This window comes from Thamnophis sirtalis, unplaced genomic scaffold (genome assembly GCF_051295495.1).
Source record: "Thamnophis sirtalis isolate CommonGarterSnake01/CBP01778 unplaced genomic scaffold, rThaSir2_p1.2 scaffold_12, whole genome shotgun sequence".
Taxonomy (NCBI): Eukaryota; Metazoa; Chordata; class Lepidosauria; order Squamata; family Natricidae; genus Thamnophis; species Thamnophis sirtalis.
The window spans coordinates 25,107,566-25,122,741 of NW_028261392.1; the positions used below are offsets into that span (position 1 = coordinate 25,107,566).

Sequence of the window (15,176 nt, forward strand, 5' to 3'; positions counted from 1 at the left end):
GGTAAAATGTCTAATGATTTAATTTTCTAAAACATCTGAAAAAAGCTACAGAAGATGGTTTGCATTCCTAATTGATGCATAGAAATGTTTAAAACTTCTTGAGAAGTTAACTAAGCCATATTAAATGGTTTCAAGCTTGCACTTTCTACTGCAAGCAGCAAAATCCATTGGGCCACAGTTGTTAATTTAGATTAAATATTCTAAAAGCACTGCATCTTCAGACTGAAAGAAGCTAAGGTGGAAATCTGGTCAGGGAGGAGGTTCTACCTTTGAAAGTCACACAGAACAGTGCCAGAAGTGTATTTTATTATCTTCAGCAGAGAGAATATGCCTTTGGGATGTTTGCTTTCAGTATAACTCAGTATAAAGTAACAGGAACACAAGTTGAGGAAGGAATGTCTAAATGGATCACTTCAATACTGTATGTGTCAAGTCTCTGAAACTACCGAAAACCTCTCTTAAGACTACTTGTTTAGAATTTTAAGCAAAGAGCAGCTCTTTTCTCTTCTGTATAACAAAAAATGCTTCCCAAGGGCCCCTTTTCTATATACCCCTGAAAGATAAGGAACTTTTTCCTCCTTTGGCAACTCTGCTGTTCACAGAAAATTTTCTGAGTCAAATATTAAATGAAGCCCCTATTTGTCCACATCCCTGATTGATTTTAATTGGTCGCTTTTCCAAAGGAAACAGTTTTGCTTTCAGGTCTGTCACAACTCATTTGTCATAGGAAATAGGCTCCAATCTTAGCATTCTCATTGACATTCAGTAAGAAAAATGGATCAGAGTTGTTGGACATGTATTCTGAATTCGACTGAAATATGAAGCATTGCGCTGTCCTTTCCCTCGGTATTATGTAATTTTTCTTGAAGAGCTCCTGGTATCACTCTTTGGGAAAAGTTTATTTAGCGGATTATTTTTTCTTGATGGCAGTAGCAAGTGTAACAATATTTTGGGCCTGTTTCAGTAACGGCATGTCTATCATGCTGCCGTGGAATGTGAAGGCGCCCTGCAAAGAAAAAAAAAGAATATTCTCAAAAGAGGTCTCGGGAAAATAAAATTTCAAACTATAGTTAGTCATAATGCTTTTGTTTGTTAGTCAAGAATCATTACATCCCAGGTGAATCAAAGATATCTTCTCCCTGTTTTAGAAAGAGCTCAGGGGTACAATACCAACAACAACAACAATAATTAGTCAAGATCTTGTGGGATTTCAGAATTCAGACTGATAGGCACTTGGCCTACAACACACCTGACATAACAATAGTTGAAAAGAAAAAAGTTTGGTTCATTGACATTGCAATACCTGGTGATGTGCGAATTGAAGATAAGCAGCAAGAAAAAATCACAAAGTACCGGGACTTGCAAATTGAAGTTGAGCAACTGTGGAAAAAGAAATTGTGTGTTGTCCTGATTGTAATTGGAGCTCTTGGAGCAATACCTAAAGGGCTACCTCGCTATTTGGAAATTCTAAATTTATCGGACTTGAACATTCTGACTCTACAAAAAAACCACCCTACTTGGAACAGCTTATATCCTCCGATGTTACCTTAACAGTTCCTAGGTCCTTGGTTAGGACTCGAGCTGTTGAGCTACCAATCAGCCCCAAAGGCTGTGAATCTCACCAAAGATTAACCAAATGATGATGATGATGATGATGAAATGCAGAAGCTAAACAGGGTCAGGTCAGGCTTGGACTTGAATGGGAACTGAAAAAATTCCAGGACTGTAAAGTTGAATGTGAACTTGGAAAAAAAAGCCCTGAAGACAATTGCCAACTACTGTATTTTTCGGACTCTAAGACGCACCATGATTTTGAAGAGGTAATTTAAAAAAAAAAAAAGTTTTTGCACTCTGTATGCCTCCCAAACCCTTTGCATTGCCTAGTTTTTTGCAAAAAAAGGGCATGCAGAGCTTTGGTAGGCTTGTAGAGTCTCCTGGGGGTTGGGGGGGGGGAAATGAGCAAAAAACAGCCCATTTTTAGCAAAACTGGGCTGTTTTTTGCCCCCAAAAAAGGGCATGCAGAGGCTTTGGGAGGCTTGTAGAGTGCTCCTGGGGGCTGGAGGAGGGGCAAAAATGATCAAAACCAGCCCATCGCTCATTTTTGCCCTCCTCAGCCCCCAGGAGCACTCTACAAGCCTCCCAAAGCCTCTGCAAGTGCATTTTGCATTTTATACTCTGAAAAATATATTGCTGCTGAAAAAGTAACATGACTGGAATCAGGAATCAAGCTCAAACCAGAGAAATGTTAACTTTTTTCTCTCAGAACAAGATATTTTTCCTCTCTGCTTCTAGGAAAGACATAGGAAGATGTAACCTGAGCTGCATGAATGACAGTAGTGATGTACTATTGAGGAGACTGGGCCCAACAATTCATTTTGCACTTATAACAATTTTGCCAGGTTCCAGTTGTTTGGCACTATAATCCCAGTATCCACAAGGAATATTTTCTTTTTGCTAATGAGAGTCTTGAGTAAGCAGTATTACTATAAAACCTATTAAAACTCATCCCCAATATTGATATCAGAGAACTAAAAGGGGTTTGTATTGTGTTCTGGGAGAGATCAATTGCCAGTAGCAAAATTAAGGATTGTTCAAAAAAAAAAAAAAAGAACAAATAATAAAAAATCTTACAAACATACTGTATGGAGGAGAAATATAATCAATGTTTGAAGTGGTTCATATTATATTGAAGAGGGCTAATGCAATGAAAAAATATCCTGATATTTAATCAGGACTAGTAATACAAAGAAAACATACAAAGTGCTTAAATTTTCACTTGTATACTGTTTATAATTAGGTCAATTTAGCTGAAGAGCCTCACTCCATCAGCACAGATGGGAAGAGATGTTACAACCATTTGTTTGCCCTAGCACAATGAAAATTAGATAATAGTAGTAACAATGCCAAAAGCGGATTGCAGTCTTGGAATTATACTGCTAAAATAATTAGTTGGAAACCTAAAGGAGGAACCTGGTGTATAAAATATAAATGAGGATAAATATATATGTACTTTAGCTGATGAGTTTAGATACTTTTCCTAAGATGACCTGAAAATCCTAAGAAACAACATGCTGTTTCAACCATTAATCTGTAGTGTTACATTGTCAAATAGGTCAATATTTCAATAGCTCATGTAAAATATTTGTTATTAATGAATTTTATTTCTACTACTTCTATTAATTTTATTTGTACCACAGTCCTTTGTCCATTTGTCTCAGGTAGCAGCTCCTGGCTGACCTTGAATAGACTTGGAAGCTAAGTAGTGTTAATCTTGGTTAGTATTTGGATGGGAGACACCCAGCAATGCTAGGACTGGTGGCTAGCATGGAAAGCTCAACTAAAATATCAAAGCAGTTCTACCTTGTCTGCATCCAGGAAAACCACATTGATGCATCCTCAAAGTTCCCAAGGTCATGGACAACATGTAAGAAGCAGCTTCCTTATGCATATTTATTTACTAAAGCATAATGCCATTGACTCTAAATGAATCTGTGCAGGATTGTAGCTTAGATTTGTCATGGGGCTTCTCTAGGTTTCTTACAACGAAAAGGAAGAAATGAAAAGAGGATAAACAGAACAGAAGTAAAATATTGTAATAGAATAATAAAATAAATGAAAAAGAACACAAAGAGAATACATCAATATGATAAAAAAGATGGATGGGTGAAGAGCAGAGAGCAAGGGGGGAGGTGGAATCTGCTATCAATCCAACAGCCACCTTTACTGTGGAACTCTCCCATCTCATCCCCAAGGCAACTGGCAGAGCCAGGTCTTCAGGCTCGTATACAAAATGGGGGCAAATTAGAGGCTTGGATGTTCCAAAGAATATTTATTTTATTATTATTTTTTTCAGAATTTTTTTCCTGAATGTCGTGATTACAGCTTGCTATAATTGGGAGTTGTAAATCCAGCTGCTATGGGCAAAAACCCCTTGTCTTATTTAATTAATAGGAAAATTGGTAGCATTTTACAATTCCTTGGAAAGACCACACTTGGAATACTGCATCCAGTTTTGGTTGTCATGATCTAAAAAAGAAGTTGAGACTCTGGAAAGAATGCAGAGAAGAGCAACAAAGATGATTAAGAGACTGGAGGCTAAAACATATGAAGAACATATGTTCTTCGTATGCAAGAATTAGGGATGTCTAGTTTAATGAAAAGAAGGACTAGGAGTGACATAATAGCACTGTTCCAATATTTGAGGGGCTGCCACAAAGAAGAGGAGGTCAACCTATTCCCCAAAGCAGCTGAAGGTAGGACAAGAAGCAATGGATAGAAACCAATCAAGGAAAGAAGCAACGTAGAACTAAGAAGAAATTTCCTCACAGAACAATTAATCAGTGGAACAACTTGCCGCCAGAAATTGTGAAGTTTTTAAGAAGAGATTGGATAAACCATTTGTCTGAAATGGTATACGGTTTTCTGCCTGAGCAGAGGCTTGGACTAGAAGACCTCCAAGGTCCCCTTACACTTTTTATTCTGTTATTCTGTTAAAATATGAAAATGAAGATGTCGCCAAAAAGATAGTTCAGCTTTGTTCCAGCTAGTGCTGGAATCTCCCTGCTCAAGCACGAAACCCTATACCATTTCAGACAAATGGTTGTCCTATTTCTTCTTAAAAACCTCCAGTGTTGGAGCACCCACAACTTCTAATACCATAGACAATATAAGTATTAATTTGGAATTATATACAAACACACACACACACACACACACACAAACATACATACATACATACATACATACATACATACATACATATATATATATATATATATATATATGTATGTAAAATTTGTAGATTTTCACAGGTGTAGCTATGTTGGTCTTGTTGTATTCGGGTTTTTTCCCCGTGTAAGATTGACATTGTCTTGCAACGTTTCAGCGAGGTCCCACTCGCCATCTTCAGGCTGGTGTTTTCGCCTTCGTGCTTGAGCAACAGCATAAGCACGAAGCCGAAAACACCAGCCTGAAGATGGTGAGTGGGTCTTAGCCGAAATGTTGCCAAGACAATCTCAATCTTACACGGGAAAAGACCCAAATATAAGAAGACCAACATACATACATACATCCCAAATTAAATACTTAATTTAACCCTTGCTAAATAAAAAAAACATGGCGTGTAAAAATGCTTATTTCAGTTAACATTTCCAGCAGTATTCTATCCTAATCTGTTGCTTATCTTAGTATTGTCAGCTCCAGAGACGAAAGAGTGTATTTATTCTAGGAAATGTAATGCCAGCATTGTGTAATATGTGAAAGAATGACAAATGTTTTGATGCTGATATTGCTAGACCTCAATCTATTTTACCTTAAAATAAGCACAACTGAAATAAATTAAAATTACTTTAGAGTAAACAATATTTTTTTTTGGTCATAGAGGTGTATTATACTTTCTTAAAGACCATGATCTTGGTCAAGCTGCAGGATAAGGAGGTTCATGGAGATATTATTGCTAAAGAATTAAGCAAGCCAGGAAGGATGTGAAGGAAGTAAAATTAAATTGGCAATAATTCAAATGTCTCTCTTCATGCCTCTTACCTATAGACTGAATGAGGTAAAATGAATAATTTTCAGCAAAGCTTTAGCAGTAACTGGTTTAATTGTAGCAAAATCCCTGCCAAATACAGTGAAACAAAATGTGGGCCTGCCGCCACTTCAATAAGTTGAAATGGTATTTAGGCGGTACAACTTTCCTTTTCCTCTTGGTATACCCCTAGAAGACCATATGGCCAGAACATTAGCTCTTTTGCTCTGCCCTGTTCTGGAGAGGAAAAAAGGCAGCCGAGCCCCATTATACCTGGAATCCCAAGGGGGGTGGGGGTGGAGAAATACCAGGTAAGATTTGAAAGATGTGGCTTTGTGGCCTTCTTGCTACAAAGTGTTGTTGCATCCTATCATGCTCTGGTGGAGTGTGATGCCGTGAGTTGGATCTGAAGAACAGAATTTTTCAACATTCTGCCTATCTTTTCATACCTGAAAATTTGATGGAGGCAGAATAGATCAAATGACATCAGATATAAAAATGTGATTGTTGGTTTCCACACACTATCTTTGTATAAGCTGGGAAGGATGACTCAGGTATGCCTAAATACTCAAGAGAAAGGCTTTGGTGATTTAGTGATAGATCAGATGCTACTTATGAATGTGGCCTTCATTTTTAAATTTGGATGCCAAAGATCTCTCACTAGGAAGTTTTCTGCCAATGAATAAACAAGGCTTGCTGAATTTGCTGCCTTTGAGCTACACACAGTAATCATTCCTGTTATGCTTAGTGGTGGGAGTGATGGCAATTGTAGTCCATCATTTCTGGAGAGGTGCTAAGTTTGGATAGTTGATATAGGTCATCTGTAACGAGAGAAAACCATTATCTTGCGTTAGTAGAGGCAGGTTCAGATTACACTTTAGTGACCGAGGGTGAATGAACAATTAGGCTAAATACTGTACGGAAATACCGTACTCTCCAAGCCAATTAAAGCTTGATATTTGTTAGTGTGAAAAATATTCTTCTTGATCAGTACTTATCAGAGTATAGTGTCCTCCATAGAGAGGAACCTCCACAGGTAGAAGCATCTAGTCAACCTTGGTTGATCGTGGCTTCTCAGTGGCATTGACCTGCTTAGAACTTGGAAGGGAGATCACTGGAAAATTTCAAAACTGTAAGGAAGTTGTTGATTTTAAATCATTTTTGAAAGCAAAACACTACACAGCAGACTGTGTGAATAGTCACTAGGGATTAAACCTTATTCTTTGAGGGATAAAAAAGAGTCTTTAAAATTGATAATTTGATAATCTGCATAACACTTTCAATTGCAGTAGGTATTTTCCAAACATGCCCCAAGGCCAATTGTAGTAAACATTATTTGCATTGGAGTAATTAGTTCAGGCAGTCACAGCTTACAAACTGAAGCCAAATCTTGATCTTCTCAATCCTAATGCTCCTCCCCATCCTACCTTTATTTCCTTCACACTCAAGTTCCTGAAGCCTCATATTTTGCCTTTCTAGTGAAAAACATTGCCTCTACATTGAGCTTTATCATACCAACAGCACATTATTGTGCTCACATACTCTAATTTGAGGAAGTGTTTTGAAATATTCCATTATTAGACAAGAAGTATTTGTTTTCCTTTGATTATATTTCCTCTTTATTTTTTTTCAGAACCCCATTAGGCTACTTTAAATCTGTGATGATTCAGAAAACAATGTTGAAATAGTTGCATATAACATATGTTCAAAATGTCTGTTTCTTCTTAGGAAAGCAAAATATACATATGCACATAACCCCTTTATGTTTTTCCTTTCTCAGAGTTTCAAATAAACACCAGCTCAGCTGTAGAAACAAGAATGCATTTCCTATTTCAGACTGCACCGCAATCCTCTAGGGATATGCATGTGAAAATTTATGTTTTAATTATGCAGTTAAATGAAATTATTTCATTTTTAATAGCTCCAATTTGCTGTTGAAGTAAACAGTTGGGCAACCTCTGACCCTTTGAAAATGTAGCAGCAAAATTTATATAGGACCTGCTAAGATTATATTGCATATTAGGTGACTGATCCTGTAGTACTGTGCTGTAGATTATTTGTTAATATATATTCAGACCTTAAGTTAAGAATCCCTGGTGGAGATGGAATTGAAATCCATGTTTTTCTGATCAACCTTTGATCAATAGTTTATATCCAAAGATCTTTACACTTAAAAGTCTTATTTTAACAAGAAAAAATGACTAATAAATGTAATTCTGCATTATTTTACTAATTTGCAGAATTTATTTTGGGTCAATTGCAATTTATTTCCAAGAGTACTAAAGAATTGGTTGATATTCACAATTCTGTTTAGGCAATTCTACTAGCTATTGTCCAGATATTTTCAAGAAAATCTTGCAATCATGAGAACTGGTAACTTTAAATTTTCAGGCGGCTATATTCAGAGCATATAGTAATGTACCCAACTATTATGTCAAATACTGTATAATAATAATGATAACAGTAACAACAAAATCCCTTCAACTTTAAAAATCAGCACCTTTCTACTATTAGCAGCAAGATGAAAATGAGAAATCCAAAGAGGTTTAATCATCAATTATAAAGGGAATGTTAGAAAAGATGCGATACCAGTAGAAGCTTGACAATATTCTATTATTTAATATGTCTCTATAAAATAAAGTAGTAGCATATTATGCAAGATCACACTAAACAGCTATCAGAACAAATTAAAGATGTACAATGAAAAATAAAAAATTTCATTTTGGTATTTAGTTGTTTTATGCCTGTAATAATTATTGTACACTAAGTGGTTCTTTGTACAACACACGAAAGCTCTTACTTCTACTATCTTCTTCTTAGCTAGTAAAAATATTTCTGTTTTCTGCTTAAATTACTAACAAATTATTTAAAGTTAAATGCATTAAAATTTATTTCAAAACTGACGCCAAAAGTCAATATTATTTTAAAATGCTATAAAATAAAAATGGAAGTTTAAGGCACTAATAATGGGCTACTTTGGAAAAAATTAATCACATTATACCTGTATTTTACTGTGAATTGCTTTGAGAATGTTTTAGAAAATGACAAAAATTGTATGATTTTAGTTTTTAAAATTGTAGTAGGTAGAGTTATTGTATTATTTAAATCTCAAGAAACATACAATGTAATAAATATATGTTCCTTCAGAATATGTTCTGAAAGAATTCAACTTACATATTTATTTCTTATGAATGAAAACTTAGCAAAAAGATATAACTGAAGAATCTCAGTTAAATGTTGATTAGTTCAGCTTTTTATAAGGAGTTGTATGAAGATATATAGCGTACTATTTAAATAAAAATGACTTACTTTATTTACTTTTTTAATGTTTTTAATAGCATTTTTTAATAAAACAAAAACATTTTGATTTTAGTGCATGTCTAAAATTTCAAAATGATCATAATGTTAGAATCAGAATACCTTAGTTAAAATATCATAGTTCCGATTTCCTCAAAGCAAATATTTTTGTACTCTCCAGATTATGACAAATAACGGGAACTGTTTGCTTCGTGTTAATATAAACTATTGTCCAGTGGTGGCATCAAACTTAGTTGGCTAAGAATTTCCAATTAACAAGCTGTAATTTCAGCGGTTGAACATTAGCAATTTATCAGAGAGCAGACTAGTCATTCTAATCCTTTGTGTTTCATTTTTTTCCAGGCTTTCAGTTTTGATTAATGCACACACACATATATAAACATGTTCACATTTTTCTCCTCATGCAAGGCTTAACATTATCAAACTAAAGTTTTGTTCCTGCTTCACTGAAATTTAAAGCTTTAGCTTAATTAAAAAAAAGGAAGAAATGAAGTGGAGAAGCTGGCATTTAATATTAGTGTGTGGCTTACAAAGAAAACAAGAGTAATATATTAATACAGTGGAGGACAACACTCACAATTTCAGTTTAAGTTATTTAGTTATCTATGTTAAAATGGAACATTACAAAATTAGATTCCTTAAGTCGTGATGAAAATTGTGATGAAAATATTAGTGCCATCTTCGTAAGTCAAAGGCAGTTCTTTGGAGAAATTAAGTAGTCAAATATGGGCTGGTTTTTCAAGAGTCAGATTTTTAAGCCTTGTACTTTCCAATTTTGATTAAAGATTTTCAGGAAGCATTGCTTAAACAGCATTTTGCTTCAACTTACTGAATGACACTAGGCTGTTACTGAAGTCAGTGCTAACCCTCTCAGTTTCTTTGATGAAGTCAGCATTTAATCCTAGAATGAATATCCAGTGCCATATTTATAATATTCAGTGTTAATAGCAGGTCACAGTGAAGTTTCAATTTCCATGACTACATTTTATAGGCAGTTGCAAAGTAGGTAAAATACTCTGTAAAAGGGTCTTTAACTATCTGTCCTTAATTGCAGATCATTTATCTCAATTTATTTCAAAATCATGCTAAGTAAGTTGCAGTATTAAATATACCAATAGTTTGAAGGGACCTGTAGCTAAAATATCTTTGGAATTACTTAATACTGTTTTATTTATGAGAATGCTAGTTATCCAGCTGTAAGGATATTGTGGTGGTTTAAGCCATAGAAGAGTTTGGTATTGAAAATGTCCACATTTCAACAATACAAAAGAGTATAAAACATCAATAGCTTATCAGTTCTAAGTATTTCTTTAGAAGACAGAACAGAAGACATAAAAATGCAATTCCTATTCTGCACACTGTATATTTTCATAGATCAGTTTATTGTTAATGGGCTTTATAAGAGACAGCCAGCAATCCATATATACTTCTAAGGTTTTCTGTGTGGCTGTGTATGTGTGTACTTGGCTTTACAAAGAATATTGTATTTTGGCAATCAAATATTGGGTAAATTGCACCAAAAGGATCACACTTTTTCTTCTGCACTTCTGGACAACTTTGCTGGCTTGATAAGCATGTCAGATTTGGCTCTTTCTAAAAGAAGCACATTTAATTTCAACTCCTCCCCCCCAAGTGGTAAACTACATTCTAGCAAATAACCTTTAAGATAATTAGCTGACAATGCTGTAGCTAGCATAAAATTTTCCTTCAGGCGACCCCTAATTTAAGTGTTACTGGCACAAAGTGAAGACAGATTGTGCTTTATCACCACAATGTTTACATAGCAGAAACCCACAGAGCAGGCAACACGAGATTCAATGATGCACTAAATTAGGAACAATCATATATGAGTGCTACTATGCCATCTTTAATATTAAAAGAACCTTCAGACAAAAAAAAATAGGTTTTCATGTATTCTGACTTCACTTTGCAATAAAAGTGCCTCCACCTTGTCAGGAACTCTGTAGTTTGTGACTACAAAAATAACTGGTACCTGCTATTTGGGCAGAGCAGGCAATGAAAAAAAAACTAAAACAAGTGTGTATAATTAAATAATGCTCTTGAAAATAGTTGGGAATTTTGTAAGATGCCCTATAAATTTGACTGAAACACTGCAAAGAATCCCTCACTGTGAAGAAAGAAACACTGATTTTCAATTACCACTTTAATAAATATCTTAGTAAGATAAAACTCAGTATAACCTTAATGGAATGAACTAACTGGAGGATAAATGTGCAATCTTTATTTATTCAAAAGATTAGATATTCAATTATCTCAGGAAGATTGTTTTTATTTAAACCCAAGATGGCATACATTTTGACACAACCCTGTTTCCCAACATCAGTGTCCTGGATAAAAAATACTATTATTCAATGTGTTCTATATATATGTTACTGTATCTTTTAACAGGTTCATCTAAATCCCCCAAGGAACCCTTGAGGCTGATTTTCATTTGAATCCACATTCTAAGTCTTGAAGAAAACCTTTTACCTTTCCTACACGCTGATGTTCTTCAAAAGCTGTAATCAGTTCCTGTGCCCACTTTATTTTTTCAAGACTTGGGGAGAATTGTTCCTGGACAATGGCAACTTGATTAGGGTGGATCACCTGCTTACCTACAAACAGGATTAATAACCATAGAGTCAGCATTAACAAGCAGATGTTCTAGCAAAGTGTTGTAATTGCTAGTTCTGCATGCATATGCATGCTTAACAGTTTCCCATTACTATTATTATTACCAATAGAACTATCACCACCACCATCATCATCTTAAAATTAGTTCCCTTTTGAAATTTAACCTGTTCAGCAAATTTTTATTCAAACCAGAAGTAAAATTAATTCTGAAATGAACTTCTATACCCGAGCATAAAGCACAGAATAATGCTTTACAATTCTAAATAAGTTCATTGAAAATATTCCTTATATAGTTAATATCAAAACAGACTTATGGGATTTTATTTATAGCTTGTTCCATATCAAAATGAAGACTTTCACAAATATTAGACAGGAGCCATGCAAATGTTCTCTTTCTTAATGAAATGATACAACATGGGTTATGTTTTTCTAATGTGACTACCATTTTGCTCTTGCTTGGTCAGTCAAGAAAAAAAGTACATAAAATTTAACTGAAAGTCCTCAACAAATTAACATTTTACATTTTTTTCTTCACAATTTTGTTTACAATTACAATGTCAGTTTCATTTTTTTTTTAAAAAAAATTTAGTATACAGTACTTGGAAATACTGAAAAATGACTGAAATATTTTTCTTGAACAAGCAAAACAGTTAAATTTTAAGAAGTAATATTTTTCTTTATAAGGGATTCAACTTAAGAGAAATTATTCATCAGGGAGAAATATATAATACGTTCAGCATTTTGATTTTCAATAGTATAGTGGTTAATTTAATCCATAGTATATAGCCATAATTTTATATGTAGGGTTCAGATTATTATTTATTTTTTAGAAATTCTAAGAGGAAAGAAAACTATTTTTAATGATTTGCTTCCACTTTAAAAAGATTTAGGGTCAATTTTGTCCATGTCTTCAGGAAGTTATTAATATAGATATCTGTTTTAAGCTAAATATACCCTTTAGAAACCACAGCTTGCCTTATTTTTTCAGATTTTAATTATGTTATCACTTATAATTGAGGTATTTGTAATGTGAGATTCAGCTGCTCCATAACATTCATGTTAGATTTATTTTCAGCTGTTCAAAGGTTACTTTGTAAAACAAATGATTGCTCTAAAAACATTAGTGTCCTGCTCAAATTTTGATTATTCCAAATTAATATATTTTAAATTATGTCACAAGAATGAACAACATACTGATGTACAGGATTTGCACTCTATTATACTCGTAAACAGTTAAATTATAATCTCAGAATGATTTTGCACAAATATTTCATGATGAAAGCCCCGATAAAATATATTTCAAAAGACGCATTGTATTTCAAAACAGGGATCTCTAAATTATTGTTAAATTATCTTATAAATTGAATCATTTTTTGTTTTGATAAAGATGTGGATGGAATTTTAAAATTATATGCATGGCTGAAGGCCTTCAATTTTTTAAGATCAGCAAAAAATTTAAAAGCTGAAATTGCATGTTATTTGTATATCCAAATACCTTGTGGACTTATCGGTAAGTGTCCAACAGAATTTGCTGAAGACAGTCACGCGAAAACATAGATTTCATTGATCTCAAATGGTTTCCTACTAGTATGGCCAATTCTGAATTAAACCCAGGATCCTAAAATAGGCTCTAAAGATTAACAGTTATCAAGCATGGCCTTAACAAATTACAATGCATTTCAGAATGTTGATTAAATGCAATGGAAGCTATACACACTGGGATCTTATATCTATTTCATTGCTAGGGCAATCCAGGACAACGACTAACATGGGATTTACACTTAATTCATACTATTGCACAGTAAATGTTTTAAGGTAAAAAAAAGGAATTTAATAACATTTGGTAGGAACTAATATTAAAAAACACACAAATATTTTGGTGTCAAATAAATTTGGAGGGGGCATGCAGAATCACAAAACACAGAGGTACTATGAGTCAGTGATCAGTTGTACCTTGTATATTTGTATGAAATTCAAATTTTCATTTATTACTGAATGATATGAAAAGAAAACTGGAAGTCATATTACATTTCCCTCATCATAGTAGTTCTGAAAAGTTCATTATGAATGTTTTTCATAAGAACGTTTTAACTGGAATCGAAGAAAATGAAGAAATTAGACTTCCAGATGAGGACGTATGGCAAGTGAGATGTCTCTATGAGTGGCTCCATGAGCACAGAAATAAACACTGTGAAATCAGCGGCCAGGAGCCAGGTTCTGGCTTGCAAAAACCTTTCAAAAAGAAAAAAGAATTTGGAGGGTTGTCTACTTGGGCCCTAGTAGAGCTACTCCTCACAAGGAGAACACAGAAATTGTGTTTCTTGTGGCAGATTGCAAGTTGAATGGTTTAGGAGTCAAGAGATTATCAGCATGCCTTTAACTACTAAGCAGCCTTTACACACATATCATTTTACTAATTTACAATCTAAGAGAGATATTCCAAACACCAGAGAAGATCAAAGACTCTCAAGACTCTTGGTGAGTTGTCTTCTGGGAATGAACAAGATTGTGATTTAGGAAGGTTTTAAATGGATAAAGGGTCTATAATACATTTTATATTCTGAAGAAATACAGATTATTATTAAGGACAGTAGATGACTATTGGTTGCTGCTAACCACTATGGAGGAATGATTGGTAAAATTGATAAATCTTACTGAAATGGATAAAGTAACATCTTTCATTAGAGAAAAGACAATATCCACTGGAAATGCCTGTTGACTTACTGCACTTTTAGCCTTTTATGATCCTTTTTATTTTTCACTTTTTCTTTCTAATTTCATTCATTGTAGTTCTTACTAGTTCTTAAAACTTTTAATAGAAATATATTAAAAAATGAAAACTATTAGAAATTATGGGTTCTGAAATTATATTAAATTTCAACTATTTTTTAAAATATGTGTGTATATGCATACTTTTTATTACATGAAGGCAAAAAGCCTTGAGGGATGTATTCATGCATCATTGTGTTCAATGATAAGAGATTTTGTTTTAGATTCTTCGAATAAAGGAACAAGGCTTTGATCATACAGTTGAAATTGTCATCTTAACTTTTTGATACTCCTTCTCCCATACATGCCTGCATATGGATCCTTCTTATCAAAGTCATTCTTAGCTGACATTATTGATAGCCATAAAATCTATCACACTTTTCTGATAATATTGCTCCAAATGTAGTTTTAAACAGAAGTTCTGTCAAGTAGATGCTAATATGCAAATTTGTTGTTTTCTGCTTTTTTAATGTTGTCAGTGTAAAGTTAAAGAAGAAGCTGGAAGAAACAATGTTTAAACAGTATGTTAGAGGAGAAAGTTAGATGATAGCAAACTATCCCACCTCTGCTTCAATATTTTCCAGAAATTATCCTGGTGGGACAAACAGTTGAATCATATCCTCATCTATCTACTTCTGCATTCAAAAATATCCTGAAATGGTTTTAACAAACAAAACAACAAAATCTGAAAGCTAGGACTTTTTGAATTTGAAGAAAAATTGCTAGATTGTGTAGGAAACATTTCAGAATTAATTTGGGTTCTATATATCTTACATGAGGCCCATAACTTAGAGAAACCTCAAACGGGAAATAGCATGGAGTTATGAAATTCTAGATTAGGCTCAATTTGCTCTAGAAATCAACTATTGTCAACACCTTGCTTTCTACCTACCTATGGAAATACGAAATGTAACTGTCTTAACATTTC

General features: G+C 33.9%; 1 protein-coding gene across 1 annotated transcript in view; it reads right to left on the reverse strand.

The window, feature by feature from the left end:
* Positions 1 to 289: 289 nt before the first annotated feature.
* Positions 290 to 15,176, reverse strand: part of CLYBL (citramalyl-CoA lyase) — a 193,137-nt gene continuing 178,250 nt past the window's right edge. Inside the window, exons 7-8 of the mRNA XM_014072615.2 lie at positions 11,336 to 11,460; positions 290 to 1,006 (exon numbers count right to left, since the gene is read on the reverse strand). Coding sequence (XP_013928090.2) covers positions 911 to 1,006; positions 11,336 to 11,460 — 221 coding nt within the window. The 3' untranslated portion in view covers positions 290 to 910. The remainder of the gene's footprint in view (positions 1,007 to 11,335; positions 11,461 to 15,176) is intronic.